Here is a 23,928-nt window from a genome sequence, read left to right as displayed (position 1 = left end):
CGCATTCCTCCTGCCCCTTGGGGGGCTAGAGGGTCGGGATGGGAGAGAGGGGTGCCCTCTACTCCTGCCTCTCCCCCCCTCCCCCCTCCCCAGGTGCCCCCAGCTTCCGGCAACTCCATCTGGGAGGAAAAAAAAAATAAATGAGAGGAGAAAAGAATTATTAATCAGATTAATAAAAAAAAAAAATACTGGTAATGAAGGGAGCGCCCAACGCAGGTTTCCCTGGCAATGGTTAGGCTCTTACAGGGAGGACTGTTCTGCGGAGCGCTCCGAACGGACAAACCACAATAAAAAGTTCACGTTCATGGATGGAATCCACATGACTTCTTGTGGCCAATCCAACTTGTGAGTCGATCGTAAACTTTTATTACTCAGCTGTAAATTTTCTGCAAACAACCGGGAATGCGATGCATTTGTGTAGCGTGTGCAAATGGGCGCCGCGGTCGCCATGTTTACCCAATTCTCTCGGAGAGGGAGCATCCCCCGACCCCCACCCCACCCCCACACGCCGCCCACTCCCCACGGGCCGGCCGGGCTTCTCCTGGCTAGCGCAGAAAGGGCAAAGGGGGGACGCGACAGCAGAGAAGGAAGGATTCTGGCGTTGAGTCGGCTGCCTCCCTTTGCCATGCTGAATTTCACAGATTTTCCTTAATAAATGGGGTATTAAGGTTGGCTCTGGGGGAACCAAGGCTTTGCAGAGGTTTGTGGCACTGGGGCAGGGACGGCCAGCAGCGGCATGAAGGGGCTGAAATGGGATGCACTCCCTGCCCCTGCCAATTTTCTTTTCCTAGGAAAAGAACAACATCCTTCCCAATGGGGCGTCTGGGCAGCCCCCCACTCCACCCCACACAGGAATGGGAGGGGCAGGCCGCTGGCAGCCTCATAACCAAGCCTGACCTGGCCGTGGTCTGAAGAGTGGAGAGGGTTTAAACCGACCTTGGGCAGTCCTGTGAAGGAGGGCTGAGAATGTGTGTGAGTGTTGGGGGGGGGCAGCTTCCAGAACCCCCCAAGTGCCCATCATCCCCAGGTTCCTTTCTCAGAGAAAATGGCATATTTTCCCCAAGGCCATTCCTTGTGTCAGGTCTCCTCAACTCCTAGGTTCAAATGGCAGCTTTTTAGAATTAAAAATAAAATTAAAGCCCAAGAGCTTGGCTCCCACTTCTTTTTCCATTGGGTGCATGGCAGTGTGAAGCCTTTCTGTCTTGCCAGGTAGCCCACACCTGCCTGCCTTTTTCCAGAAAAATTCCAGTGTCTGGGCAGCTGGGACACACCTTGGAGGCCCTGAAAAAAGAACCTATTCTTCTCTAAATTCCACCTTCCGTGTGAGCCCCCCAAGCCTCCAGACCCCTGATTTTGGCAATGGGACCAGTGTGGGGGAGCCCAGAAGAGAGTCCCTCATAGAGGCTATTGGCCAACCAGTTGCAGCCCAGCCACTCTCTCCACCAGCTGGAAATTCGAAGGCCCACAGCCCTTCCCCTGGTCCTGAATCTAGCTGGCATGGGGACTTCCATAGCTGGGTGCCCCACCCCAACCAACAGGGGGTCCCTCATCCCCTCCACAAACTTCCTGCACAGTAAGCAAAGCAGTTCCCTCAGCCGGATGCAGGGACCTCGTTTCTTTTACAAACCCACCCATAAATTTTATAACAGGTAGTTAAAAATTACGACAAGGAAGCGCTGGCCCAGCTTTTCACAATGGGCTGCGGGGAGAATGGGACAGCGCCGCGGGCAGTTCACCGGAAATTTTACTTCTCGTCTGTGGCACAACCTGTCCTGAGTTCGCTCTAACTGGGGCGGGGGTAACGTTCTCCAGCCTGCAAGCAGCCCAGCCCGCCGGGCGTCTCACTAGGGGACGAAGAGGCTGGAGAGGCCAATCCGTTCTCCCATCCTTGGGTCCCCCAAGGAACCCTTTAGGGCACTCCCTCCCCGCCTCACCCCTCCCCCCAGATTCCCTGCAGGCCCACAACTCCCTTGTTCTCTACAATGAAGTGGGGAGGGAGAAAAAATGCCGAGACTTTTTTTTTTTAATTCAGAGAAACGAATTTGCCCCCCAACTTAATAGCTGCATTATCCCATCACTACAGTTGAGATTAGAATAATAAATTCAAGGCGAAATGAGCGAGATGCTTCAACTCAGCATTTTGAAAGATACTGTTTTTCACAAATCACAAATAGCTTTCGGAAGCCACTTTGATTGGCTAATAAAAAAGTAAAGAATGGGAGAAAGTCCTATCTGCTGCAGCCGAATGATCCCCATTCCGGTAATGGGACGGCGGGAGCATTTGGGAGGACGCGTTTCTAAAGAGAGCGCATCCCCGCTTGCAATTAAGTTCCCCCATAAAATGGGTTTTGCCTCCTTTTCTCTCCAAACGAGAAAAGAGGCAAGAAGGGTACCAGGAGTGGAGGTGGGGGGGCAGGTGCTGCATGATGGGGCGGCGGAAGCTCTCTTGGTCTGGCCCACCCCATGCTTAGCACCTCGAGCGATGCCCAGTCGCCAGACGCACCCCGCCCTCCGACGCCCGGCTTGGGGCCACGGGCATTGCTGATCAGGGCCGGGTTGAATGGGACACTGGTTGTGGGGAAAATTCGGCGAAGTCATTAGAAGTCACTTAGTGTAGGGTCAACCTTTTCGGCTACTGGGCCAGCGATTTTTCTTACTCGCAATCATAATTCCACATTTAAAAATGAAACGGCCCTCGCCCGCCCTTGGCGTTTGGACGCCGGCGGGAAGGCCTGAGGTCGGAGCGAAATGCTCTCTTTTTGAGCCTCCCTCCGCGGGTAGCTGGTGTTGCCCGCAGCCATTGGGGTTACCTGATGGCCCCCCGCGGCTGGCAGCAGGGACCCCATGTTCCGAAAGATTTCCCCCAGAGCTGCTCACAGCTGTTCCCGGCTGCCCGCAGCCTGCGCTTCCAATCGGCCGCCTCTCTCAGGCCGCAGGAGTCCCCCTATTAACGACGCCTGATCCAATCCCATATAAAGGACCACTTTGCGTGAAAGCCAGGGACCCGGACGCGGGTGAAATGACACAGAACAAGAGTTGACCTGGGCCCAAGTCTGGGAAAATCATTGAGTGGTGGGGAGAGAGATCTGGCCTCCAAAATATTTCAGTCTTTGGGGGGTCTGGTTTTTAAGACCAGAAGACCCCATTCCCTCCCCTTTCCCCCCTTTCTTGACTGAATCATACGACGGTATCTCTGGAATTTGGCATTATTTGCCCAGAGTCTTACTGGCTTAAACAGATTTCTCTACCCGGAACCCTCCAGGGAGGGATGACAGACCCCTTGCCCCCTGAGTCCCTTAGCCTTCGACCCTTTATTTTGAGGAATGAGGAATCCAGTGAAGATTGTCCTTGCCCTGCTGGGGCTGGGGTGGGGGGCTCTCCCCTCTGCAGGCCCTCCCCACCCCCAGGCCAATGACCCGCATTGTGAGGGCAGGGCAGGCTGCCCAATTGCCAAGGTGAAACTGAGAGTGGGCTTGAAAACAGCCAGAACAGCGGCAGGAGTAAGTGCAAGTGGGCTGGGTGACAGTGATGGCTCTGTGCTGGCCGAAATTTCTGAATGTGGACCCAGGCTGCTTGGGGTGCCAGCCTGCCCACCTTCCCCTTTCCCCTCTCTGCTTTTCCCCAGGCTTAAGCTTCTTCACCCCCCCCACCCTCAGGCATCTTCCAGCCCAGTGTTCCAGGCTACCTTGAGCCTCGCATCCTTCCCACTCTGTTCACATTCTAGTGCTGGGTGCTGGGTACCAAGGGTTGGCCATAAGGGGCATGTGGAGATCAGAGAGAACCCCATTGCCTCATCCTCATCTTCAGCCCCAGCCTCTGGAAGAAAAAGGCCTAGATATGGGAGGGGCATGGGGGCAGATTTTTGGTCTGGGCCCAGGCCAGGGCCAGGGCCAGGAGGAAGAAGGTGGATATACATGGGGAGAAGATGCTTTTCTTCCCAGTGGGATCCTGGCATTCAGAAACCCACTTTGTTGGGAGCCAAGATTCTCCCAAGAGCAAGCTGCTCTTCTTCCTCCTCCTCCTCCTCCTCCTCCTCACCTCCTCCTTTTCCCTCGCCCTCCCAGCCCAGCCCAGCCCACCCTCTCAACTCCTCCGGCTCCGCTCCACATGAGTTCTCCCCAACCCCAAGCTCAATCAGGAGGAAACCTTTACTAGAGTGTTTGAAAAAGAAGGATGAGGAGAGGAGAGAGGAGAGAGGAGAGAGGAGGGGGAGTATTGGGGGAAAAGCAAGTCAGTCATTCCAGCTTCAGATATTTTTTTCTCTTTTTTTTAATTATGACTCACATAATACAATACAAAGTACTTGGACCAGAAACAGGGCTGCCGGGACACAAAATCTACATTCATAGCTGGACATAAAGACAAATGACCCCAAATTATTATTATAGATATATTTTAACGTTTTTTTTTTCTTTCGAGCACATTGCATAAACAGAGAATTCAAGACAGAGTTAACTATACATTCAGTGCAATTTAGTTCTACTCTACTGGGGTTAGAAGCACAATAAAAGCGCACAGGACCGGCGGGCTAGGCAGTCTCAGTTGTTGGGTTTTTCTTAGTGAAATAAGCAGCAACAAACGACAACAAAACCGCATTACAAATACTCTCAAAGCAGGATTTCTTTCTATAGGTAGTGATAAAATACGTTGGAGGTTTCTTTCTTTTTTTTATTTTAATTTTTTCTCTTTTTTTCTCCCGTATTAGGATTTTTTTAAAATTTCTCTCTTTTTTATTGTTTTCAAGATTATTGCAGGTTCCCTTTAGGTAGTATGTTAAAGATTTATTATCAGTATTATTATTATCAGCATCATCATTATTATCATTTTCATGATTATGGTGATTTCTGAGCACTAGCACTAATGCAGCTCAGAGGACGCTGGGCCCAACAACAGAAATCAGACAGCAGAGGGGAGGAAGGCATGGGCCCAAGTGACCATGGGATGGGCTAGGTAGCATCTTAGCGACGACTGCAGCAGGCTCCTATCTACCCCTTGGAAAGGGAGGGGGAGGGGGAGACCCCCATCTCCTTCAGGCGTCCATCAGGTTCCTAGAGAAAGTCAAGGGGGTCTTTCTAAGCAGGGAGCCCCAGGGAGGGTGAGGGGATAGTCCTTGCTATCATTTAAAACATTTCTTTAAACATCTTCTTCCCTTTTTTTTTTTTCCTTCCTTCGCTTTTTCTTTCCTTTGGGGAAAAAAAAAAAAAAAAAGTCAATCTAACACACTAGTCCTAGCATGAACACAAAGCCACGAGTCTTCTTCCGCATTTTGAGGGGGGGAGGGCTCCCCTCTAAAATAAATACCAGAGAAGCAGGGAGGTGGGGGGATGGCAAGAAGGGGGCCGGGAGAAGGGCCAAGAGCCCAGGTCTCAGACCTTAAAATCCAGGGAGGACTCAGAAGGGGTGGAGGTGGGGGCTGGGGGGAGGGACAAGTGTGTGTGTGTTGGGGCCACGACTGAGACGGAGACTCGGAGGAACTTTCTGCTGTGTCTTCCGTCTCCCCCCTGCTCCAGCCCCCAAACAAATAAAGATGGGGGGAAGTCCAAAGGTAATAAAACCAGAGCTGCAAGTATCTGACAGGTAGTTAGAGTTGTGAGTGTCATTCTATTCTCTATAAAAGCAAATGACAGTCGTAAACTTCTCAATTTATCCGCTACCATAAAACCAAACTTCAAGGGAGTTGCTAAAGTGGGGGGGGGTGTCTCTCTCTTTTTGCTCAGTCCTTGTTTTCTTCCTTTTCCTCCTCTTCTTTCTCCTCTTCCTCGTTTCCTTCTTCCTCTACCTTCTCCTCATCTCGGGCTCCGGGCAGTTTATCCTTGTTGTTTTCCTTTTTCCACTTCATCCTTCGGTTCTGGAACCAGATCTTCACTTGTCTCTCAGTCAGTCCCAGGGCGTGAGAGACTTCAATCCGGCGCTTTCGTGTCAAATAAGGATTAAAGAGAAACTCCTTTTCTAGTTCCAAGGTCTGATACCGGCTGTAAGTTTGCCTTCCGCTGCGCCGCCCCGGAGCTGGACAGAACAGAAGCCCAGTCTGGTTACGTTTGGGTGGGTGGGGGGCTTGGCTTTTCCCTGTCACTCTTCCTCCCCTAAAGTCCCCCCCTCAATCTCCCCAGTTCCCCCTCCCTCCCTCCCTCAGAAAAGATGAGAGCGGAAAGCAGGCAAGAGCAGGAAAGTTTGGGGGTTTGTTTTGGTTTGGCTTCACCTTGGGAGGTGGGGTGCGGGTGGGGGCTAGGACTGGGGTCTGTCTGGAATCGGGGTTGGCAGGGGCCAGGGGAGCAGTGCAGAGCTCCCCCCTCCCAGGCCTGCAGTCCCCGGAAGCTGGCCCTTTGCAGCTTTGTTTACAAGTGCAGAGGGGCACTGGGTGAGCAGGGCTGGGGACAGAATCTGTTTCCAAAAGGAAGGCAAAGGGGCTGGGGGTGAAGAAGAGGGGGTCTGCTCACTGCTCCTCCTTGGGTCTCTCTGCCTCGTGCTTTGCCAGGAAGAAAAATAATTGATCTCCTGGAATGTATCACTGCTTGGCCTGATTGCTAACTGGAGACCAGCAAATAAATCACGGGCCATCCCCGCTGGAACTTGTCGCTTTCTGGCTTCCCCTTTTACTTCGAAATTGGACTATGAGGGGCCACCCTTGGAGGGGCTCATGACCTGAGCTGCCCTGAGGGTCTCAGGGAGACCCCACAAGCCTTTGATTGGGGGCAGCTTGGTGAGGGTCCTCTGGACCCCAGAGCCTTCTAATCTGCATGGCCTTCCTCCCCCCTTTCCTGCACTCTGGTTTTTGGGTTTGTTTTTTTTTTTCCCTCTCTGACTCCCTCTCTTTTCTCCAATTGAGGGAAGTGAAGCAAAGTTGGGATAGTGGCCCTAAGGCTGGTCCTCTGAGAGGCGGTGGTGGGTACCCCAGTGAGCCAGAGCACCTGTCCTTGGGGTCCCGCCACCCTGTGACCCAGCCAGGGGAGGGAGGTAGGGGTCTCCCTTCGCCCCCAAGACAGCCTGGCCACTGTCCTCAGCTGAGGCTGTCTGCCTTATGGAGAAACTGGCTTGCTCCAAAGGCTGATCTAGGGTCCTCCTCGGGCCCCTTCCCTGCCACCTCCTCAACTTTGACTAGAGATGATGAGAGAGGGAGAGAGAGAGAGACACGGACAGACAGACTGACTGACAGAGGTGGAGAAGAAGGTTTTTAACCCTTTGCACCCAGACACCACCTTTCCCCCTACCTTCACCCCAATCCCCCCAATCTCCCAGGCGAGCCCCGCGCCCCACCCCCAGCCGAACCTCCCAACCTGCAGCAGAAACCCACTCAGGCACGGGGGTGGGGCCCGAGAGAGATCCCCAAGCCGGGAGGGAAAGCGAGGGCAGACAAAAAGGGGGGGGGGCGGGAAGACCCCGGAGCGCGGGAGACCAAGGGGGAAAGAGAAAAGGCTTCTCACCGTGGGGTCTCATCCATGGAAACATGAGGCTGGGAGACGAGTTTTGATTTAAGTGGCCTTGTCCTTCGCTACTGTTAGTGTTGGCAGAGGATTTACAGTCGGGATATTGCACCACGCTCGCCTCTTGCTGAGCCCCATAAAGGGACTGTCTGGGGAGCGCCTCGTAGCCATAGAATTTGGAGGCGTCTCCGTGGCAGCTCAGCGAGCACGGGTTCTGCTGGTAGCCCGAGTTGGAGATGCCCGAGGTGCCGTGGTGGAAGAAGTCTTGGACGTGGTGCGAGGCGTGCTGGAAGCCGGGCGCCGAGCCGCCGGGCCCGTACACCAGCGCATGGCTCCGGCCCACGCTCTGCGGGAAGCGGCAGTCGTAATAGGCCGGCTCCAGGGACTCGCCGCCTTTGTACTTGGAGAACAGGGGGTTGACGAAGTAGGAGCTCATGCTGGGCACATGAAAACCCGCCGCCCCCTCCCCTCTGGCTCGCGACTCCCCCGCCCGGGACCCCCGAAACTGCCCTCCCCCCCGGGAGCGAACCCCAGGCCGGCCGGCTCCCCGCGGCGGCGGGCCGGGCTGGGCAGGTGGGGGGCGCCTGGGTGCCGGCGGGGCGGCGGGGCGGCGCAGCTCCCGGGCTGGGCGCGGGCGGCGGCGGGCGAGCGGGCGGCGGCGGCGGCGGCGGCGGCGGCGGCGGCTCTCTTCACTGTCGGTAGGTAGAGCTCGCGCTCTCGCACTTAGCTCTTTCCTTTAACAGCCCAGGCGAATTCCTCAGACTCCCGGCGGTGGCGGCGCTTACACGCGATTCGCGTTCATCAATCCACGACATGAAGACAGGCGAGAGGGAGAGGGAGAGAGAGGGAGAGAGAGAGGGAGAGAGAGAGGGAGAGAGAGAGAGAGAGAGAAGGAAGGGATAGAGGGCGGGGGGTAGAGGGGTTCAGGGCTGGGGGGGGGGACCTGGAAGAAGGGGAGGGGAGGAAGGGGGAGGGATGGGGGTGTGGTATATGTGCGTGGGGGGGGGGGAGCCAGCCCCAGCTAATGGCAAGGGCCAGCTTTTCCAAGGTGCGCATTCAGATTTGAAGGTGCCTCTCCCCCCCTTCTCTTTTCCTTCCTCGGAGCCAGAGAGCGCGAGGGATCCCTGAGCAAGCAGGTCAACTCAGGTTACCTCAACAGGTATAAGACCCCGGAGGGGGTCTGGATGTCAACAAGAGAGAGCAGGTACTCTAACCCCCAAAAGATGGGCTCCCCAGGGGGGTCCTTACATCCGGGGACTTTGAGGAGGAACAAGCACAGTGTCTCCCCAAACACTTGAGGCAGCAGCAGCCCCCCTGTCTCCTGCCCCTCCCCAGGTGGGAAGCTGCCAGATCTTCCCTAGGCCCTTACGGTTCCCCTGCCTGCCTGCTGTGGACAGTGGTGAGGGCCAGAGGCTGGGGGCACTCCGTAGACCCAGTCAGGCTTCACTGCACCTTCAGACACCAGCTCCTGCCTGAGACAGGAAGCCCAGGCAATAGTCACGAGATTGCCTGGAGGCTCTGAGAGCAAAGCTGCTTGTGGGGACAGAGAAGGAGAGGGCAGCTGGTGGGTTCCTGGCCTTCTGTTTGGGCTGCTCCCGGAGGTTTCTTCTTAGGAGACAACGGGTATCTGGGTTGGAGGAGACCAGAGCAGGCCTCTGACTTGTCCCTGCATACCCTAACCCCATAGGAAATGCCAGTTTGGCCTGGAGGGGCCCTCTGGCTTCACCGCACCCCCTCCACTTCCCCAGGCAGGCTGCCCAGGCCAGGATGTGGATGGGAACTGTCAACAGACACTCTTTAAATATTTACACACACTTTCTCTGGGGGGTTTCCCCCATCCTAGAGCCTGGGTAAATTCAAGTTGATTCTAAGGCATAAAAGAACCTTATTCCATCAGCACCCTTCTCTGGCCACAACTGTGTACAGTTGTGTGGACTTAACACAGAGAGAAAAGGGAGAAGGTCAGAGAGCTGTGGATATGTGTGCTGTGTGCAGATGAATGAAGAAGAGGAATAAGAATGATTTTTCCAGTCCTCTGCTCCACAGTGGAGTGAGGTTGCTACACTCAGGGCAACACAGAGGCACACTCGGGATCCATACATACCGTGCTACCTTCCACACTGAGAAACATTCAGTGCACGCTCACGAAACTGTCATGCATGCTGGAAGCACCCCTGTTACCTCACAGACACTGTACACACCCAGGCACATGCAAAAATAAGATGCGATAAACACATATGCATCTTTAGATCTTTGCATTAGGCGAAAAAAAAAATGTGCTCCCTATTTCCCTGCCACATCCTGGGGTTTCGGGGTTGGATGAGGAAGGAGGCGGTCAGAAAACCAGATCTTTTTCTTCCCCTTCTGGAGCCCAGTTCTGAGGATGGAGAAAGAAATGAAAGAGCAGGGGTGGATGCTGTAGAGAGAACAAGCCCCCTCCTCTCTATTAACTAAGTCACTGCTGGTGAAATGGCCAATCTCAGCCAAATTCCCAAAGGAGAGTTACTGATGCCCCAGCAGGAGACATTTCCAGGATCCCCTGAATTTGGAGGGAATCCCCCCACCCCCGTGACACCCAGAACTCTGGCCCTGGAGCAGCAGGAGGGGGAGGTCAACGAAGGGCTGTGCCAGGGCTGAGGCCTCCCCAGGGTCCAGGACAGTGGGGGGCATGACAGAGGTCTCCTCCGCTGCCGCACAAGCCCCAGCCTTGGTTCCAGCCCTGCCTCCTCTGAGCTAGTTCTGCGGGTACGGAGCTGAAGGAGACAGACTCTGGGCTCCCAGCATCTAGGTCACTGGGGACTGTCATAAATACTTTCCCTTCCCCTCCTGGAAAGAGGAGGCTGGGCAGGCCGGATCCGCTCTGGGGCCTGCGCCTTATCTTTTAGGGGGTGGGGGGATATCTTGACATTTTATGGTCCAGCGAAAACCCTGCCACAGAGCTATTCTTCCGGGCCTTTGTGTCTTGGAATGCGACTGTCCCGAGTGTGCCGCCAGCACCGCCTGCTCCCACCAGTTCCGAAACCCCAGGCTGGACTTGGTTTCCCCTTTTGCGGGTGGGGTCCCTCGCCTTTTCTTTCTTTCGTTCATTTGATTGTTTTTTCTTTTACACGTATCTGAGTGATTTCGCTCCCGGAGCCTGGAAATAAAGGAACGCAAGCAGCCATCGTTGCTGGGGTGTCTCTGTCCCTCGCCCCGAGGCCCACACCGCCCTCCTAGGTACCACGGATTTATGTTCGTTTGTCCGGGTCACTCTGCATTTTCGTGTTAATTACGCGCCGCCTGCTTCGTGCTTATCTCCTCCGCAAAGCGATTATTTTCGACGCCCGCCCTCCTGAGCCTCCTGAGTCGGCTGCCAGAGCGAGGGCCCATCTCCCGCCGCCACTCGCGATTTATTTACACCTCGCAGGTGAGAGGATTGATTTGCTCAGTGCCAGGGGGGCCGGGCTGGGCCGGGGCGCGGGGCCTGCTCATCGCTGCTGCTCGGGGCCGGGCCTCAAATGTCAGTGCGGCCAGGCCGGCCGGGGGCACCGCCGCCGCCTCTAACATTGAGCAACAGCGCCACCTCGCGTCCACTTGCTCCAATGCAGGCCGACCAGGAAAAAGCCAACAGCTAGAGCCAGCAGGTCCCCAAGGCTTGACCCAAAGGTGGGAAGTGGGAAGAAGGAGTTTCCAAACGGGTGCGCGCACGAGAGGGGTCCCTGGAAGGGGTTCCCTCCGCCTCCGGCCGCTGTACTTTTGTTTTCTAAATTCTCGAAAGAAACCTTGTCAAAGGCTTCACACTATTTTCTCTTTTGTCACCCTCCCTCCCCGCACTGTGCAAAAGAACTGCCGCGATTTCCCCCGCATTCAGGCGCATTTCTGGCCTCGGAACACCTCCGCGCCCGCAGATGCACTCTCCGAAGCTCCCACGACCGCCTGCCCCCGGCGCGCACTCTAAAACTCCTCGGCCCTCTTACCCTGCTGCTGGCTCCGCATCGCCTATTCCGCCGCCGCCCGCAGGACTTTGGGGTGGGACTCTGACTTCTCCCGGCTGTTTGCCCCCTGGTTTGTAGCCCATCCCTCTCTCTCACGCGCGCTCTCTCGCCACCTCTCCCTCCCAGCCAGTGAGGTCCTGTTCTCCGTGGGCCATAGACAAAACATTCCTATAATCCGATTTCAAAGGAAAGAGTGTCCACCTTATTTAAACCATAAAACAATTAAGCCCAGACGTCTAGCCAGCTCCGCGCTGCTGTTTTGTTCTGCCCCATTCAGAATCCAGCGCAGGGAGACAAACAGCGCCATAAAAGTGGCATTTCGGGACCGCGGAAATGTACCTATCCTCTGCCTTCCCAAGTGGAACAACCTTTAGGGTTTTGTGATTCTGACAAAGGAGCAGAGGAGAGGTGGGAGGGGAAGATTAGGGCGGGGTGGGGGGCGTTTGCCAGCCCCTCTTCCCCCCCCCCTTCCCCGGGCTTTCGCTGCTTTCCCCAGATGTGTGTTGTGCTGTCGTGGTTTGGAGTCACAAATGACAATAAATAAAAATCGAATCCAATCCTGACCTGCAGGCTGGAGGCTGAGCTGGTACTGAACAGTGGGCTGGGCTGGGTGGGCCTGCTCTGGATCCCACGCTCCGGCCAGGGCCCTCCTTCCAGATCGGAGTAAGGCCGGCTTGGGCGGGCTGCAGGAAGCAGGCCGCGCTGAAGGACCGACGAGGGGAGGCGACAGGGCCTCGGAGCAGGGGCGGGGTGGAGGCCCGGAAACGCCGCCGAGCCCGGCCGGGAGAACAGCCTGAGTACCGGCCGTCAGCACGGAGGGAGAGGGTGCCTTGTCCTCCGCCTGGTGCGGAACTGAGGCCTGGGTCCCAGAGCAGCAAAATGGCCAAGGGGCGGAGTGAGGAAGCGAGAAAAGAGAGAAAACTACCGGCAAAGAACCTCTCAAAAGGACCGAGCGCAAACAATCGCTTGTGGATTGGGGCCGTTTCCTAAGCGGGAAAGAGGAAAGGGTGCTTCGGCAGCTGGGAAAACCAAACCATTGCTTGCGACTTGTGATTGTCCCCCTCAAAGTTATCATCGAGACAAAATAGTCGCCCCTTCCCACCTTCCTCCTGCCCCCGAAAATGGAGTCTGTAATAGAAGGAGGGGTAGGAGATTCAAATGATGGGGAAGGGGCTGGTCCTGACAAGTGCCTCACCAATCCCGTAAGATGATGCGATGAGGGGAGCTGCACGGGGACTGGGGTCCCCAATTCTTTTCTTCTACAGTGGTATTCCCCAAGTATTCAGAGCAACACCCTGCACCCTCGCCAGAATGGGCAGCCTGAGATATTAAAGGGCTATATTTCAAGCAGTCTGAGTTTAATAGTTTCCAGATTGGGGGATTTCCGAGAAAGGGGGCGCCGGGCTGAGGCATACCCGGCAGCTCGAGTCTGCTTCTGATTAGCAGATGAAAACTGCCCGTTCTGGGGAAGGTGCTCTGGGGTGCTAGGCAGCTGCCCAGCCCCATCGGGGCTGATCCACAGTACACCCCACATCCTTGCTCCTGGGGTCCCACCACCATCAGAGAGCACCCCACTCCTGGCTAGTTCCTGACCAGCTTCCTTGGGTCCCAACTACACTACTCCCCCCCAGATGCTGCAGCCACTCAGCATAACCCCAGTCACCCCCAGATCAACATTCAAAGTAAACACCAGAGAGAGAGAAAGATGGAATAGAAAAGAGAGAACTAGGCAATGGGGAAGGGAGGAGGATCTGAGAATCCACTGAGAGGTAGAAATGAAATCTAATTCTGATCATATTGGTTTTGCCATCTTCCTCCTCCCTCCCTCCCCCTCTCCCTTCCTTCCTGCCTCCTTTCTTCCCTCCCCACTTTCTCTCTCCCTGTCCCTCTCTCTGCATCTTGCTTCTTTTACTCTCGCTGCAGTCCCCAGGGCCTGACCGGCTCCCTGAGGCCTGCTGGGCCTTCCTCCTCACTGTTCACCCCCCACCCTCCCTAGCACCACCCCCTTCACACACATGCACCAAGCCATCCCACGAAGCCCCTATGCAGCCAGGCAGGACTCCAGCCCGGGCCCTCACCCAGCACCCAACTTTCATCTTCACCTATCTCTCCCCTGCGATCTCGTGTACTCATAAATTATTACAATTAATTACAGCCAGGGAAAACCATTCATGCCGTGCCCCCACCCCCCTCCCCGGCACCCCCCTCCCGGGGGGACTCCATCCAGCTACCCGGAGACACACACAGGAGGCAGCCAGCCTGGGCAGGCACGAGCTGGAGCTGGACCCGGGCCTCAGCGGCCTCTACCGCACCCCAGAACCCTCACCCCAGTGACAGCCTGCCTGGAGAGCAGCAGTGGGCACTTGCCCTTCCGATGTCCAGGGAGCCCCTTGCGGGGCTCCAGCCTCCCCCAAAGGATCTGAGCACTTGCCTCCTCCATGGACAGGAGCCACAGGGAGGAGAAATAACGAACACTGGATGCAGTTGGGTTTCTGGTTTTTTAAGTGACTTCGATATATTAACACAGAGCTGTTCTACCATAACAAACAGAAGCACGTTACAGGACGGACTCTGGGGATGAGAGGAGACACTGCTATGTACACGCCCGAGGCGCCAGCCTGCGCCGCCGGACCCAGCCTGCGGCACGGTCCCCGGCCCTCGCCCCTCAGCTCCTGGGCTGGGAAGCATTCTTGTGTATGTATGTGTGTCTTTTTTTTTTTTTTTTCGTACAAAATCTGCACGCAGAGCACCCCAGGCCTGGGGAGGGATGGCCCGGGCCAAATACGATACAGGAAAAAAAAATAGAAATATAGCGATTCAAGTACTGGCTTCTCTGAAGAAAGGAGAAAAAAATCACATTTGTGTGTGTCATTTATTTCAGTTGCGCTGGGAGAAGAGAACGTGGTTTCTCTCCCCGCCTCCTCCTCCTCCTTCTCCTCCTCGCTGGGTAGAACTAACTCTAAAACACCAATTTCTCAACACTGAACCCTCCCAAATCGCAAGAGTTTTCCTTTTCCCCTTCCCCCTTTTTTTTTCTTTTTAAGCTGATTGGCTTTTCTCTATCTTGCTCTTTCCTTTTCTTTTTCGTGCTGTCTCCCTCCTGGGTTGGGGTATTTTTGTGGGTTTTTTTGTTTTGTTGCGTTTTTCCCTTGGCTGTGCCGAGGCAGCAGGCCGGGCAGGGTTTAGGATTGCTCCTTGTCGGTTTTCTCTTTATTCATCTTTTTCATCTTCATCCTTCGGTTCTGAAACCAGATTTTGACCTGCCGCTCGGTGAGGTTGAGAACCCGGGCCACCTCGTACCGACGGTCCCTGGTTAAATACATATTGAAGAGAAATTCCTTCTCCAGTTCCAGCGTCTGGTACTTGGTGTAGGGGCAGCGCTTCTTCCTTGTGGAGCGGGCGTGGATCCAGTTGGCCACGGGGTTGCCTGGAGGGCCAAACACAGGCAGGGGTCAATGGAGCCCCTTTCCAGCCTAGGACCCCTGCCACCCCAACCCCCAGGCTCAGCCAGTTTCCCCAAACCTAACAATTGAACCTGAATTTGGACACGTTTTGATTTAGGAATTCCCCCCCCCAACTCCTTTTGCATTCCCCCCCACCTTCCCCGTCTCTCCCCTCCTCAGTTTCCAGCACCTAAAACTATAGGAAATCGAAGCTATCAAAGCCTCTACAGTCTGGTCCTCAGCTTCAAGAGTAGTAATTCGAGAATATCCTCATAAAAAGTCCAAATTCCCAACCGTTTCATAGGCCCATAAACGCTTCTCTCTCTTGTTTTTTATTTTTACAGCGAGGTCTCTCTCCTCCCCAGTTCCCTCCTCCTCTGCCCCCTCCCATCCTCCTAGCCCACGACCAAGTCCTGAAATTTCAGCACTTCTGCTTCCTGACCCTGAGAGTCCCCAAGCCCCTCACTGCCCTCTCCAGCGCCCCGTCTCCGCTCTCTCGGAGTTGAACCCTGCTGAGGCGAATTCTCAGGGTGATGATGCCGGGACGGGGAAAGCTTTGCCTTGCTCCTCTCCCCCAGGGAGCTGCTGGCCTTGGGGACAGGCTCCCCTATATCTTAGCTTCCCTCTTTGACTTCCAGTGTCCCCCTCCTCCTGCCAGCCCCAGGGACAGGCTCTGCAGGAGCCAAGCCTCCAATTTCAGGTTTATGGGAGTAGCTGAGGGCAAGAAGGGAAGCCTTCAGAGGGGTATAATTAGGCCCTGGCCCCTTATGGGGCTTCAGGAAAGGATTTCCTGCAGCCCCCTCCAGGGACTCCCCCAGACACTTCCTCACACCCAGGGGCTGCACTCCCTCCCCTGCTGTTTCCCCTTCTTTCCTCTTTCTCTGGCCCTGCAGCTCTCACCTGTCCCCCACCCCCCAACCCCTGGCTTTCTTTGCAATACTCAGAAGGCTCCTGTTTCCCTGATTGGAGAGTGTGTGTGTGCATGTGTGTGTGTGTATGTGTGTGTGTGTGTGTGTGTAATTCTCTAATCTGGGGAGATGCCTTTCCCCACTCCTCTTCCCTGACTCCCATCCACACCCCTCTCTCCTGCAGACCCTCAGAAGAGGGCTCTCAAGTTTAAGGAGACTGGGACCCCACTTGTCTCCCCCAACTCTGGAAGCCCTTATCTCTCCCAGTTCCCAGCCTGGGAAAGCACCCAGATCCCTCACCCAGGGTTCCAGGGAGAGAAGCCCATGGACCTCCTGTTTTATGAATCTCTAGTGGGGTGAGGACCCCCATGCTGCCTGGGAGGTAAAGGTGGCTTTTCTCCCTGGGGTTATTTCCTCTCTGCCCCTAGTGTCCTCATCTCTCCCCCATCCCACCCCAAACCATAAAACGAACCTCGCCCCCACCCCATCCCCTGGCCCTGTCTGCATTTCTTCGAAAGTAGAGAGTGAGCCAAAAAGCTTGGGCCGGGGGTGTGTGTGGGTGGGGTGGGGGGGCTCTCATCAAAGCCAGCTCCTAAGAGAGGAGCCCCCTCAGCCCTCTCCCAACCTGGCTCCCTGGGCCCCCTTCTCAGACCTTCCTGCCCCTGAAAGCTCCCCAAGGTAATTCGCTTTTATTGAGTCCTCGCCCCCTCGCCCTCACCCCTCTCCCGCGCTCCCTGCACCGCTCCGAGGGGCTGTAATCCGGCTCCCCCCTCCCGCCCGTCCTCTCCTCCCCTCCCGCGCGGGTTGTAAAGGAAAATTGCTCCCAACTTACTGGGGTCCAGGTCGGCCTTCTCCTCTTTGTGCTTGCTGCCGGCGAGGGCGTCCGCCTCGGGCGAGGGCAGGGTCTGCGGGGCGCGGTCGCGCAGCTCCCCGGGCGAGCCGTACATGTAGTCCGGGTAGCTGCGGCCGTCGCCCGGGCCGCAGTCGGCGCGGCGCCCGGGGTAGGCGTCCGGCTTGAGGGCGTAGTGACGGCCCCCGGCCGGGAAGCTGGGGAAGGAGACGGCGCCGGACAGCGGCTCGAGCCAAGTCCGCATGTAGCGCGTGTCGGCGCCGAGGTGGGGCTGGGGGCCGTACGGGTGGTAGACCACGGACGACTGCGAGGGCACGGGCGCCCACGACGTGCTGAACACGGCCGGCTTGGGCGCGAAGCTACAGGACGGAAAATCGCTACAGTCCGGCACCAAACCGCTGGGTCTGGCGGCGGCGGGGTGAGCCCCCGTGGCCGGAAACCTGGACGCTAGGAGGTCTTCATTGTCGTGAGAGATGAGCGAGTCCACGTAATAGTTACTGATGGGCCCCGTCGCCGACATCGTAACAGGGTTTTACATACATAAGATTATTGTATGAACTGTATATGTACTTTTTATCTGCTCACAGAACAATCAAGGCAGGTAATTATTTTTCCAGCCTTTTCCCCGCAGCTCATTGGCTCCCCGGCCCCCACGTGATCGTATTTACCCAAAAATACGGCGCGGATCAATGCGCAGGGGCTTTTTTTCCTGGCTTTTTTTTTTTTTTTTTCCCTCCCTTCTCCCACCCCCTTCTCTCTGCTGATCCCCGCGACCTACGTTTTCCTGGGGGTCCGCAACTCTGGACCCAAGGACCCGGCCACCCCCTCAGGACAACTCGCATCTCAGCAGAGCAGCCCCTGGCCCAGGTCCACCCATAGGCAGATGGCCTCCGCCCCCACCCCCGGGAGGATTTCTTAATGGGGTGAAAATGCAAGTCCCCGAAGCCAGGGTTCCGGGACCCCCCGGGCCGAGCTGGGCGCGGGAGCCCCGCAGGGGCGGAGAGACCCGGCGAGGTAGGTGGAGGAACTATTTCTTGACGTAATCCGTCTCTGTCGGCCCCGACGCTCCCGCAGTCTCTGCGCGAGCCGAGATCAGCGATTGTCAGTTCGGAACGTGGCTTTTAAAAATGCGTTTTTAAATAGTGTGTATGTATGTATTTCTTTCAGGAGCTGCAGCAGCAGCGAGGGAGGGAGAGTGGGAGGGGACTGGGGAAGCTGGGGTGGAGGGAGGGAAGGAGGGAAGGGGAGCGTCCTTCTGCCACTGGCCAACTCAGCCCCCCAAATCTGGGGCAGGGGAAGCTTGGGGAAGGTGGTCCACGGGTGGGAGGGGTAGGACCTTGGGACCTCATCCACCTTTGTCACCAGAAGTCCTCTCTTTGCTTTGGCACAGACATGCAAACGCCTGTATTTTAAATTTATTGTCTATATCTATTTATCTTTCTTTGCCAGCCTGAAGAAGTGGAGGAGAGATCTACACAACTTCAGTGGGGCGTACCCATCCTGTCTTCCTGTTCACCCTCCTCTGCCCCCAACTCCATCTCTGAGACCTCCTGCCCCCCCACTTGAAAAAAGAAGTCGCTCGCGGGCTCTGTCTGCAGAGAGCCAGGGTGAGAGCGGGCAAGGCGAAAGAGCGACCTCGGTCGTGGGCAAGTAGCTTGTTTTTACGTCCTTCAATAAAAATTTTATGAGGATCATTTGATTGTTCATAAATGTGTCTTTCATTAAATAAAATTGTAGGCTGTTTTTGGAACGGGAAAAAAGCTACAGAGGAATGGGAGAGAGCAATTTCTTTGGAGTCAGATGCAGGAATTCTGGAGGGGGCAGTGTGATTGTGGGGACGGTCACACAACTTGGATTCCTCCCCCCAATAAGTTGGTTGCTACCCTCCTCCTTGAATTTGGGGTTCGCTGCCCAGCCCTCTGCTTTCTAGCAGACTGTCCCGTGGTGGTTTAGCAAAGGTGGGCTTTGGGCAAGCAGGACATTCTCAGTGTAGGTGCAAGAGAGGGGTCAGGGAAGTTGGCTGGGGGCGGGGGAGAAGGGCAGGTGATGTCCCCAGAGACAGATGCGCCCTGGGCATGGCGGAGGGAGTTTGAAGGAGGGGTGCAATTTCAGGGTCAGCAGGGATGAGTCTAGTTTGCTCTAGGGGAAAGAGGCAGGCGCTGAGGCTTAGACACAGGCTCTGAGGCAGCAGGGAAGGGCAAGTCTTCCCAGACCCGAGATGCCTGCCTGCCCTTCTTTCCCACTCCTGTCCCCAGGAGGGGACCAAACGCCAGGGGTGGGGGTGGAGGCTGCTTTTTTTTCCTGCATCTCTGTCAACTTGTCTCCTCTGGGGAGAAGAAGGGCTAGAGAGAGGTGTCCCAGAGATTGTAGGATATGTGTTGGGGGGGGGGAGTTGAGGGGGAAGGGTAGATCTGCAGCCTGCAGCACTGACCCAAGCCTGCCAGGCCCCCTCCCCAGTGCCTGCTCCTCCCCTTCTCTGGTTCCTTCCTTTTCGGTCTAGCGGGGCTGGGATTTTGACGCATGGGGGTGGGGGGAAACGTGAGAAGTGCCCGGCTGGGGAGAGGCAGCCAGGGGCCTCAACCTCTTCACCCCAGGCCGTGATTGCCTTCCCCTCCCCAGGACTGGACGGGTCTGGGAAATCCAAATTACAGCAAGAAACAGAATATCTCTTTGGCCTTGATGGAGTTGGGTTAGCTGTCAATCAAAAATTTTCCCTCACTAGTTCAAGGAAAAGACAGGAGGTTCCCGTCCCCCTGCCATGGCTTTCTCCAAATCCCCAGTGCCATCATCAGCACGTCCCCCAGGTGCAGGCTGGGGGACCCTGCCTGGCTCTGGGGTGGCTGCTGGCAGCGCAGAGCAGAGATGTGTCGCCTTCAGAGGGCCCGGGGCCAGACTGCGACCAAGAGGACATCAGGGGACAGAGCCTGAGAGAGACAGCCCGAGACAGCCTGAGAGAGTACGACCGAAGCACGGCGCCAGGCCCATAGAGAGGAAGGGAGGAAGGAAGGAGGGCAGGAAAGAAGAAAACGAAGGATTAGGATACAAGGCAGAGGGAGGGGAGGATTACAGAAGAGAGGGGATGCAGGAGGAAGAGCGAGAGGAGAGCAGGGAAAGGAAGGCATGCAGAGAGCGAGCCAGAGGAAGGGCGGCGACAGGCAGGCAGACGGGGCAGGGCGCGGGCTGGCCGAGCAGCCGTGGCATTGTGCAGCCGGGCCTTTGCTGCGGGACCGGCTCCGCGCCTCCGGACACAAAGGAGGAAGAGGCCTCCTCTCCTGCCCCTCCCTGGCGACCTGCTGGGGTGGGTACACCAGGCCTCCGGGGATATCGAACCCTATCTCGGCCCAGACAGCCGCCCAGGCAGCTGGGGACTGAGCCACACTCTCGTCAAGGAGCAAAGCTATGACCAAGGAGGTTTTCACGCTCGCTCCTCCTTGGAGTCTTCACCAGGCAACAGGGCCCATCTGCCCCAACCTCAGTTTTCCTAGAAGAAAGACGCCCCTAAAGCCCCTCTCCGTGGGCCTCCACTATTTGGGAGAGCCCCCCAGGCATAGTGGCTGTAAACAGATGCCCCTTTCTCTCCTACCCCCTTCGGCCACTGCCTTCTTTTCAACTCTTGAGCAGCCTGCCCACCCTCCCTGCCCACCCGGAGGAAGAGGCGGCAGCCACGGGGCAGCCGAGATCACCAGGCCCAGCTCTCTGCTGCATGCCTTCAAATTCTCTGTGAAACTGAGGGGAGATTGTCACCTCCGGTTCAGAGCGTGAACTCAGACCCTCCCCACTCAGGCGCAGACACAGCTGTGGATCAGGAAGCAGGCCTCGCCCACAGCCCCCTCCCCACCAACGCCGCCCCATTTTGCCTAGGCCTTTGCAGGGAGAGGCAGCCTGAAGGAGGGGGGCTGGAAGGGGCTGGGAGTCCCTGAGTTCACCAGGCCACCAGGCTGAAGTCCCTCGGGTTCCACCACTGCGTGTGTGGGTTGTACCACCAGTTCCCTGCGTCTGGTGGCGGGGTGGCAGGTCAGGGCTCTGAAGCAGACCTTCAGGCTTCCCCCAAATCCAGGCCTGTAGATGTGGGGGGCACAAAGGATGTGGGGGCACCAAGAAGGAGGGGGTTGTCTTCCCAGGTTCAGTGATGCCTGCTGGGTCTCCTGCCAGATCCCCAGACTCCTCTCACCCCCGCCACTCCCTTCAATTTTCCCCAGCACCGATGGAGCAAGCCAAGGGACTGGAGGCCACTGGGAATCCCTGTAGGGGATGGGGGGGGGGAAACCCCAGCTGTAGCTAGCAGCTCTGCATTCAGTCTGGTTCTTAGAGCTCTCCTCTGACCCCAAAAGAGTGCACTGAGCGCAGGAGAGCCCCCTCAGGGGGAGGGGCGCCTTTACTGCAGCACCTCAGACCTGGACAGCTGAGACCACAATCAAGCTAGCACCACCGTGGGAAAGACTGACAGACAGAAAGACGGACAGGTTAGAGTCATCCCCTCCCCTGGCCCTGCGCCTCCCTTTCAGCGATTTCAATTCCCTCCGGTTCAATCCACACCGTCAAGTTCGGATTAAATTTAAAACAGGCTTTTCCCGGTCCCCCAGCGGGGCCATCCCCGCCGCCGCAGGCAGGGCGCCCGCTCCCGGCTCGCCAGCACCCGCCTGCGCGGAGGAGGCCGGGCGTGCTCCATTTGCTTTCATTTTCCTTCTCCCCCTGAAATGGGCTCAGTTCACCTCTCGGCTGCCCTCTCCTCCTCCCCGCCCCCTCCTTGGTTCCCCTCTACTTTCCCCCCTTTTCTCTCCTGATCCCTCTTTGTTGGGAAAAACACACCCACACGCACAACTCCTCCTAGCAAAGGCCTGCGCTGGAAGCAGACGCTGAATTCTCCTGGCCTGCCGCGAGGAGACCCGCGTCCTGCCCCCACCCCAGGTGGGTATTCGGGATCCCTACACACCAGGAGTCCGGCTCCTGAGTCCAGCAGGAGCAAAACCCCTAGGGCCTGTGAACATGGCCCTCTCAACGCCACGGCCTGCATTCCCGCCGGCCCCCTGCCCTGCCGCCCCGCAGCAAACGGGGCTATTTCCGGCTCCCCCAACACGGTCTGGTTTCCCAGCCTGAGGAGTGGCTGGAGGGGGAGCGGCCCCAGAGCTAGGGGTGCTCTCCGCCGGGAGCCTCCCTTGGCCCTGGGCGCCTGGTTACCTGATCTTTGTGTGCTGTGGTGTGTGTCGCAAGAAAATTTGCAGTGACTTTGGAGCCCAGACTGAGGGAGCCAGCCGAGGTGGCGAAAGGAGAGACAATACGGGTCCGAAGTACAATTAAGGGGCCAGAGCCGCTAGTCTCTCCCCCGCCCTCCCTGCCAGACTAGGAGCTGTCTGGCCTCAAACCTCAGGGCAACCGGCGAACCTGGAGCCGGAAACTCGGCCCGTGGCGGAGCGAACTAGAGGAAGATCCGGCATCCAGAAAGCAGGAGGAAAGCTCCCTTCCAACTTGGGGGCGCGGCAACCAGCCCCACTGAGGTGCAGAGAATCCAATGAATGAAAGTGCACATTCCGACAAATTTTCCCGATTTTTTCAGCCTTTGGAAGGACAGCCTAGGGTTTGAGACGTCTCAGACGGACAGACAGACACAGACAGGCAACCCGCATCTCCGGAGGCAGACAGACTCACAACATGAGTGTGAGCCTGAAATCAAATACAGGTTCAACATTCCCCTGAGGCCTCTCTGCCAGGCCAGGCAGGCGCTGATCTCCCTACCTTCTCTCCCCTCCAGGGCGTTGGGCAGAGACCCCGGAAGCCTCGGTCCCTCTGGCTTGGTCCAATCCCGCCTCAGGAAGCGCCTTCGTTACCTGCTCCTCGGCTTCCCACGGCCACAGATGCAGGGCAGCCGCCTCCGCCCGGGGAGGGAAGCCCCGGCCACCGCAGCCGCCGCTGCCCGCCCTCCTTCCCTCCCTCCCTCTTCCTCGCCCTCCCTCCCTCTCTCCCTCCCTCGCGCGCTGCCGCTCGCGGGGCCCTCCCGCGGGCAACCTGTTCTGGACCAAATCCAGGTATCTCCGAAAGAGAGAAAAAAAGAAAGGCCCTCTCATGTGGAAAAGAAAGAAAGAAAGACCCTTAACTGCATTTATTTTCCACGCTCTGACCATTGGTCGGCCTCAGTTCGGACATCCTGGACCCAGCCCTGCAGCAGCGGAGGTGTGCCGGGCCTGCTGCCTCGCCCACGCCGGCTGCCGCGCCCTGCGCACTGCACGCTCCACACTCTGGGCCGCCGCACCCCAGCAGCCCCAACACCAAACAGACCTCAAGGTCCTTCCTACAGACTCAACATCCGGTGGCCCGCCTCGCCGCGGGCCTCTGCTCGGGAGCCCGCTCTGATCCGTCTGCGGCCAAAGTCCACACACAAGCCACCTTGTCCGTGCTCTCGCGCCCGGCCGGCCGGACACCCCTCCAGACCAAGGCGCCCGCTGGCCACCCTCGGGCCGAGGCCCTGCCCGGGCTGCAAACCTCCTCCCCTGCACGGGCACCCACACAAAGCCCGGTGTCCTCACGCTCCCACCCGCAGCCCCCTGTCCCCAGCCCCTGCTGCCCTTCACCTGTTCCCGGGAAGGGCTGCATCTCCGAGCGCGCCGAGGCAAGGCGATGGGCCCGGGCGGTGGGTGCTGGGGAGTCCCAGGGAGGCCACAGAGGATCGGTAGGCTAAGCCCGAGCCCCGGCAGCTGGAGAGAGATCTCAGAGACCAAGGCTCTCCTTGGCGAGCTCTTGCCTTTTCCTCCTTCTCCCGCAAGTCTTAAACACTCACACGCCGAGAGTTCAGCTCTATAAATCCTGCTCCTCTTTCCCATATCATAATTAAAAAAAACCAGTAGGGGAGGTTTTAACTTTTATTGCGATTTCTGGAGTTGGGCTGCGGAGCATATATTAAGTTTACGCTTATGCGCTCTCGGCGGGGAGGGTCCTTTAAGAAATAAAAATCCATCTTAATATCCACAGACGAGAGAGATAATTTTTTCCCTCCTCTTCACGCTGTTTCTTTTGAAGACTCCCTTCCAGCGAAGCGAATAAATAATCACCATCGCCTTAGCCATGATCCACGGCCCCAGGGCCCCAGGGTGGACTCTGTCCACCAGACTGGACCTCACCTTGGCCCTGGAGAACACATCCCATTCCCCAGGATATGGGGGGGGTACCCAGACCCATGGCTCTGTGGTCACCCCCCCCATAAGCCCACCAGCTCTGAAACAGAAATTAGGGCAGAGAGACCCAAAACGCAGAAGTCGTTCATTGGTGAATTTCGGCCCATCAGGGACACTGTCTCCAAGCCAGGCACTCCTGAGCACCCCGCCCCTGCCTGGGACTCCC

At 57.1% G+C, this 23,928-nt stretch overlaps 3 protein-coding genes and 2 long non-coding RNA genes across 6 annotated transcripts; 3 read left to right on the top strand and 2 right to left on the bottom strand.

Annotated features, from left to right (window-relative positions):
- Positions 1-5,169: 5,169 nt before the first annotated feature.
- Positions 5,170-8,007, bottom strand: HOXC8 (homeobox C8). The gene is made up of 2 exons (XM_047786796.1): positions 7,422-8,007; positions 5,170-6,006 (listed from the first exon to the last, which is right to left on the bottom strand). Exons 1-2 carry the CDS (start codon positions 7,855-7,857, stop codon positions 5,714-5,716), a joined length of 729 nt encoding a protein of 242 aa, XP_047642752.1. The 5' UTR covers positions 7,858-8,007; the 3' UTR covers positions 5,170-5,713.
- Positions 8,008-8,090: 83 nt separating this feature from the next.
- On the top strand, positions 8,091-11,958 carry LOC125130896 (uncharacterized). Of its 2 annotated transcripts, XR_007135825.1 has the most exons (4): positions 8,091-8,119; positions 8,530-10,637; positions 10,729-10,827; positions 11,245-11,958. It is a non-coding gene; the product is annotated as an uncharacterized LOC125130896 (long non-coding RNA). The 2 variants fall into 2 exon arrangements; XR_007135824.1 differs by lacking the exon at positions 8,091-8,119 and having other exon boundaries at positions 8,417-10,637.
- Positions 11,959-13,879: 1,921 nt separating this feature from the next.
- On the bottom strand, positions 13,880-17,298 carry HOXC9 (homeobox C9). The gene is made up of 2 exons (XM_047786795.1): positions 16,579-17,298; positions 13,880-14,822 (listed from the first exon to the last, which is right to left on the bottom strand). Exons 1-2 carry the CDS (start codon positions 17,114-17,116, stop codon positions 14,578-14,580), a joined length of 783 nt encoding a protein of 260 aa, XP_047642751.1. The 5' UTR covers positions 17,117-17,298; the 3' UTR covers positions 13,880-14,577.
- Positions 17,299-17,307: 9 nt separating this feature from the next.
- LOC125130892 (uncharacterized) lies at positions 17,308-18,290 on the top strand. Its single transcript, XR_007135823.1, has 2 exons — positions 17,308-17,610; positions 18,046-18,290. It is a non-coding gene; the product is annotated as an uncharacterized LOC125130892 (long non-coding RNA).
- An 826-nt stretch (positions 18,291-19,116) lies between these two features.
- LOC125130341 (uncharacterized) lies at positions 19,117-23,556 on the top strand. The gene is made up of 4 exons (XM_047785715.1): positions 19,117-19,134; positions 20,944-21,059; positions 21,428-21,504; positions 22,346-23,556. The coding sequence occupies exons 1-4, from the start codon at positions 19,117-19,119 to the stop codon at positions 22,942-22,944; spliced, it is 810 nt and encodes a 269-aa protein (XP_047641671.1). The 3' UTR covers positions 22,945-23,556.
- The last annotated feature ends 372 nt before the right edge of the window (positions 23,557-23,928 follow it).

Source organism: Phacochoerus africanus, chromosome 7 (genome assembly GCF_016906955.1).
Source record: "Phacochoerus africanus isolate WHEZ1 chromosome 7, ROS_Pafr_v1, whole genome shotgun sequence".
In the NCBI taxonomy this organism is placed as follows: Eukaryota; Metazoa; Chordata; class Mammalia; order Artiodactyla; family Suidae; genus Phacochoerus; species Phacochoerus africanus.
Note: the sequence above shows the minus strand (reverse complement) of the source record. Positions and strands in the feature narration are given on the sequence as shown.

Excerpts from the sequence above, each read along its gene's own strand:
- HOXC8 (XM_047786796.1), bottom strand. The coding sequence starts at position 7,857 with ATGAGCTCCTACTTCGTCAACCCCCTGTTCTCCAAGTACAAAGGCGGC. Across the intron at positions 6,007-7,421 it reads TCCATGGATGAGACCCCACG|CTCCGGGGCGGCGCAGCGGA; the intron begins GTGAGAAGCCTT and ends TGTTCTGTCCAG.
- HOXC9 (XM_047786795.1), bottom strand. The coding sequence starts at position 17,116 with ATGTCGGCGACGGGGCCCATCAGTAACTATTACGTGGACTCGCTCATC. Across the intron at positions 14,823-16,578 it reads GAAGGCCGACCTGGACCCCA|GCAACCCCGTGGCCAACTGG; the intron begins GTAAGTTGGGAG and ends TTGGCCCTCCAG.
- LOC125130341 (XM_047785715.1), top strand. Across the intron at positions 21,060-21,427 it reads ACAGACAGAAAGACGGACAG|CAAAGGCCTGCGCTGGAAGC; the intron begins GTTAGAGTCATC and ends AACTCCTCCTAG. Across the intron at positions 21,505-22,345 it reads GCGTCCTGCCCCCACCCCAG|GGCGTTGGGCAGAGACCCCG; the intron begins GTGGGTATTCGG and ends TCTCCCCTCCAG.